This window comes from Sceloporus occidentalis, unplaced genomic scaffold (assembly GCF_023333645.1).
Source record: "Sceloporus occidentalis isolate IW3139 unplaced genomic scaffold, rSceOcc1.0.p SCAF_31, whole genome shotgun sequence".
In the NCBI taxonomy this organism is placed as follows: domain Eukaryota; kingdom Metazoa; phylum Chordata; class Lepidosauria; order Squamata; family Phrynosomatidae; genus Sceloporus; species Sceloporus occidentalis.
The window spans coordinates 6192706-6198705 of record NW_028317011.1 but is presented as its reverse complement, the minus strand read 5'-3'; the positions used below and the strand labels follow the sequence as shown (position 1 = coordinate 6198705).

The following is a 6000-nucleotide window of genomic DNA, read 5'->3' as shown; positions in this document are numbered from 1 at the left end:
CCACTTGGAGACACATCTAGTATCATTTTCTGTCAGAGGTATCCTCCCACATGCTATATTAACACAGCTACAAGAGCTTTATAGTTAATATCTTCCCAGGATAAATGCAGATTCTATCAAGTGCTTAGCATTTACGGAGCACAAGTGCTTTTTCAAATATTGTACATCCAGAGGAACGCCATAAATGCAAAGCCTCACTTAGGATGAACAATCAATTCTAAAACAACTTTTGATAAAAACTAAAAGTGTAAATCTTTGTGACCTTATCACTTTAGCTAAAAAATACAAACGCTGGAAGACAATCGTTTTGCTGCAAGTGCACTATGATTGGACCGTGGCGTTAAGTTCTGCTTAGAATGACAATTTCTGCGGTCAAATATCTTTTATATATAAATATATATAGATATAGAGCTTAGTGTTCAAAGGAGGCACTGATCCTTAAAAAGAGGGATACTTGACACAAGCAAACAACCACTTGCTTTCTACCTCAAAAGCATAATTACTATTAACTGCAAGCTTAGACTGGGGTGGTGAAATCAATGGGAGTGCTTTCTGGTTGAAAGTTTATGGGCCTACTTTTCTTCTATGCATCCTATGGGTTACTAGGATGAAATGTTATTAATTACATAGTATTCTGTTCATTCCAGGATTCTACATGTCCCAGAATGACACTGACATGGCAGTGCAATAGCCTGGTGTTGGCCACTATTGAAGAACGGTGCATATACTACCCAGAAAGCCCATTAATTTGTTTTTATTACTAGCATCAGATTAAGAATACGTTTTAGAAACATACATGCTTCCTGTAGTACAGAATAGAATGTCCCAAACTATCACCTAGCTTGACATTCTGACTAATCAGAGTCTATGGAGGAACAGACTTCATTACTATGGCCATAAAGAATCACAGTGTAGTGTTTCATCAGGGAAAGAATATTTCCATTCCATAGGACTGCCACTTTAAGAAATGTGTATTCTGCAAGTAACATTTCAAACCCTCTGCACTCACATCCGTGTCAAATAAAGGAGGCATGCTAAAAATGAAAAGATCTGTCGACTGCACCTCCTCGTATAAACCATAGATATGTCAAGCAGGTTAAGGTACCTGCATTAAAGTGAAGCACCAAAATTATGGTGGTGGAAAAATAAGCCAGGGGCTCCCAATGAACGCATTGCAACATGTCCCACAGTGCCAGCTTTGCCCCAAACAGCTTTTCAGTGACATTCCCCTCCCCCTCAAAAATAAATGCCTGTTCTGTTCCATCCCTGTCCCCACAATTTGATCACCCCCCCTCCCAGCATCTCAAATTAAACTGCCCTTACAGAAGTATTAAAAGGTTTCTAGAGTAAAATCAACTACTCTTTTGAATATTACCATAGATGACGCCACCATCTACTCTGTGGTAAATGCAGGTTGCCCAGTCCTTCCTCTGGGTTCATCTCATTCACGTATGACCAACATTAAGGAACAGAAACATGCTGCTCCTTCCTTTGAAGTATTGCTAGACCCCACCTCTCTATATAATACTTGTGCACCAATTGTTTCTCGACTACTGTAACCCTTTGCACATCTGGTGCTTTGGACACCTGCACAATGCAGAGTATGTAACAGACTTCTCACCATCTTGAGGTTTAATAAACTTTGGGAGCTCAATTTTAGTATGGGGAGGCTGGCTTTCATTACAAACATCTTCATCCTGGGTGGCTCTTGAAATCTAATTCCTACCCCTTGCAGGTCAGTGACCAATATGTGTAGTATGAACCTGTAGGGTATACACGGCACACGAGACCCTCCTACAAGGGCCTTTCATCTTTTTCCAACAGAAAAAAAACCCAGCGGAGAATAAAATATTTGATTGCATTGACTTTATTTATACAGGACAGCATTAATACCATACAATGATATTTTATTTAAAGCTGTGGTAATTAACTACAACAATGCAGAACAAGACCAACTGGAATAATCTTAAATAGAAATGAAGAGTGCATATTAAAAAAGGAAGCCACAGGGAAATACTCTGAAACTAGAGTATCAATCGCTTAGATGGAACTGTAAACAGATTTTCAGTACAACATTAGTTTATACTCAGTATTCATCCTCCTCTTCATCTCCACCGTCAGTAGATTCCGTTCCCACTTCTTCATAATCTTTTTCCAAGGCAGCCATATCCTCTCTTGCCTCTGAGAACTCCCCTTCCTCCATTCCCTCTCCAACGTACCAATGGACAAAAGCTCTCTTGGAGTACATTAGGTCAAACTTGTTGTCCAGCCTTGCCCAGGCTTCAGCAATTGCTGTGGTGTTACTCAGCATACAGACAGCACGCTGGACCTTAGCCAAATCCCCTCCTGGAACAACAGTTGGAGGCTGGTAGTTAATGCCCACCTTAAAGCCAGTAGGACACCAGTCAACAAACTGGATAGACCTCCTGGTTTTAATTGAAGCTATGGCTGCATTAACATCTTTGGGCACCACATCACCTCTGTACAAAAGGCAACAAGCCATATATTTACCACGCCTTGGATCACATTTCACCATCTGATTGGAATATTCAAAGCAAGCATTGGTGATCTCTGGCACAGACAGCTGCTCGTGGTATGCCTTCTCTGCTGATATAATGGGCGAGTAGGTGACCAGTGGGAAATGGATTCTAGGATATGGCACCAAATTGGTTTGGAATTCTGTAAGGTCAACATTCAAAGCACCATCAAACCTCAATGAGGCTGTAATGGAAGACACTATTTGTGCAATTAATCTGTTTAGGTTGGTATAAGATGGACGTTCAATGTCCAAGTTACGGTTGCAGATATCATAGATGGCTTCATTATCCACCATGAAGGCACAGTCTGAATGCTCAAGTGTTGTGTGGGTTGTAAGGATTGAATTATATGGTTCAACCACTGCAGTGGAGATCCTTGGGGCAGGATAGACTGAGAACTCAAGCTTGGACTTCTTCCCATAGTCAACAGAAAGCCTTTCCATCAGCAGGGATGTGAAGCCAGAGCCAGTCCCTCCTCCAAAACTGTGGAAGACCAGGAATCCTTGGAGGCCACTACATTGATCAGACTGAAAGCACAAGACAGACAATACAAGCTCACTCAAGTATTTACAGTCAATATGGGGACATATGAAAGCAAATCCTATTTAGACAGTGGGTGACTACATACACATTTCTGTAAGGCTTAGAGAGTTGTCCTGTCACAACAGCAATCAAAAAGCAGTTTGCGGCAGAAAAGCTATGCCAAGCTACAACTCAAAGTCCACAGCAATCCCACATGGTGAGGGGAAACCCACACCCAAACAAATAGCAACATTGATGGTACATACACTAAAGTTTTGTTTTTTTTCCCCTCTTTTTTGTCAGAGCGGTTAGATGTTTATTGCCAGAGGCAGAACTTTGAACATTACATAGCTATTTGAAGACATTTAGCCATTTGCTAGGTTTGCTTTGCCCCAAATTGAGATATCTGGCTTATAAGCATCCATATATTAACTTTTCAATTTTATAGGACTTCTACAATCTTCATTTTGCTACAATAGAAGAAATAAACTTGCCATTTTTCGAATCCGGTCAAGGACTGAATCTATTAATTCCTTGCCAATAGTATAGTGGCCACGGGCATAGTTATTTGCTGCATCTTCTCTTCCAGTAATTAATTGTTCCGGATGAAACAATGATCGATATGCTCCTGTCCGGATCTCATCTGAACAAACAAGGTTAACAAACAAAAAAAAAAAAATAATTATGAATACACCCACCAAAACCAATGCATGGATTCTTTAAGCTAGCATAGGAAAACCTGCGGGGAAGGGGTCAGAGAAAGCAACAGCAACTATATTATCTAATGAATATATACTACTTTACTATTTTTATATTTTGTTACAGGGTATGGATAGTGCAATGCAATAGGTGCACACGTTCTGTAAACCTATATAGAACTGGAAGAATAGTTTTCTTCTAATCACTATAAAATTGCTAAGAGTATATAATACTTTACCAATAACCGTCTGCTCCAAGTCAATGAGAACTGCTCTAGGCACATGTTTTCCTGACCCTGTCTCACTGAAGAAAGTACCAAAGGAAGAATCCACCAATGACTCTGCCATTTCAGTAGAGAGGATACCGTCTGGCTGAAGTCTGTGCTCTAAACAGTAGAGCTCCCAGCAGGAGTTTCCCATCTGGACCCCTGCTTGGCCAACATGGACAGATATACATTCCCTCTGAAAGGCAAAGCAGACACGTTAAAGCATGCAGCATTTAGGGCTGGTTTTATATGAACAATATGGGATTTGGTGGCCACACAGACTCTATAGTCACCCGTCACTGCAGGCTTATATATGATCCACTCTTCCCACCATTAAAAAGCAGAGGTGTAGGAGGAGATTGATTTAGGTCAGCAAAATGCTTCTATTCTTTACTAAAACGGTCGAAAAATAAAAAAAATCTGAGTTGGTGAAGCTCAGTTCTACCACTTCCTGAAGTCTCCTTATCAAGATGGTCCCAAATCCCATGGTTTGTAAGCTTTGTGGTCCCCCATACAACTTGCAAAAACCTTCCATCATACACCATTATTTGCCGATCGTGCTTATACGTTATGTTCAGCACAACAGAGGCTAAAAGAGCTTGATTACATTGCACCAATATATATTAGCTGTTAAATGACCCTATAGGGGGTTACATGTACCATAGTAGAGGTTAAGGTATTGGAAATATTGTTTACCAGATAACATCCCCCAGTGTATTTAACACAAGCCAAGTCAAGTATACACAGCCAAAATATTATAAATCACTAGAGATGTTAGAAAGCACAAATACTAATTGCTTTGACTTAACATTACATTATTTTACACTGTTATAATAGCCATTATCTAATTACACAAGCATGTTAATTATCACTGGTAAATCATACAAGGAGCAGACACCTACCATCAATATTAACTTAAAAAGCACCAACAATGACAATTCCAGAAACATAGAATTGGACTGCAGATAAGAACCCACTTAATCAGCCTGATGTAAAGGTGCAGACCTTAATAACCCTTGGTCTTGTCTTAGGTACAGAGCAACTTGCCCAGTTTAGATTCCCTCACTGTATCAGCATCCACCACTTCTCATAGGAGGCTGTTGTATTTACCTACCACCCTTAACTTTAACATACTGTGCTTATACTCTCAGGCATTCCTACACTATTCTAGGAGAAATCATAATACAACCTAGAATTTCCAAATAACCATATAGTCTCTTACCATGATTACACAAAGCTCAGCCTTGCACCAACCAGCTCCTATCCTGCCCCAACAATACTAACACTTAATACAGGATTAGGCCATCATCTCATGCTTTATAAACCAGGTGAAGCAGTCTCAATTGATAGCAACAACACCTAATTAGTGTGTGTATTAACCCGTTAACAAACAAAGCAATGTATTTTCTAAGAAATACTTATGGGACATAGCGAGCTCAAAGGTGAAATAATTGATACTATTGAATACACACAAATGGAAAATAATAAATAAGTCAAACACATGTGCCTTAAATTACTTTTGATGAACTATACTAATAGTTTAATAATTTCTCACTCTACACAGGAGGCATAGATTATGGAGCTGTGACTACAATTTCTCCTGGGGTGCATCAGTAGTATGGGTTCACCCATCCTTAGTCATTTTTTTTAATTGTAATGTTAAATACAGGTAATCCTTCTTCTCAATCAGTATAGAGAGGAATATCATGGATGTAGCAAACTTGATAGGATTTATGGAAGTGATATATTTGATGGACAAAAAGTTACCAACCTATATATCATAAACGGTGGTCCACAGGCATCAAGATCAAGGCAGGTTTTACAAAAGTGTAGATGTTCATTCATTTGGATAGGCAGATCTTTTAGGATCTGGCAAAGACGAGGCAGCCCTGGCACCTTAAGGCCAGTGACTGCCTGATGAAGTAAGCTTGGCCAACGGCTGGATATGCGCTGCCACACACTTGTTTATTTTTATGC

The 6000-nt window shown here is 39.7% G+C and overlaps 1 protein-coding gene across 1 annotated transcript; it reads right to left on the bottom strand.

Moving 5' to 3' along the window:
* Nucleotides 1-2086: 2086 nt before the first annotated feature.
* Nucleotides 2087-4177, bottom strand: LOC149298769 (tubulin alpha-1B chain-like). Its single transcript, XM_089487119.1, has 3 exons — nt 3997-4177; nt 3554-3702; nt 2087-3064 (listed from the first exon to the last, which is right to left on the bottom strand). Exons 1-3 carry the CDS (start codon nt 4175-4177, stop codon nt 2087-2089), a joined length of 1308 nt encoding a protein of 435 aa, XP_089343245.1.
* Between the last annotated feature and the right edge of the window lie 1823 nt (nt 4178-6000).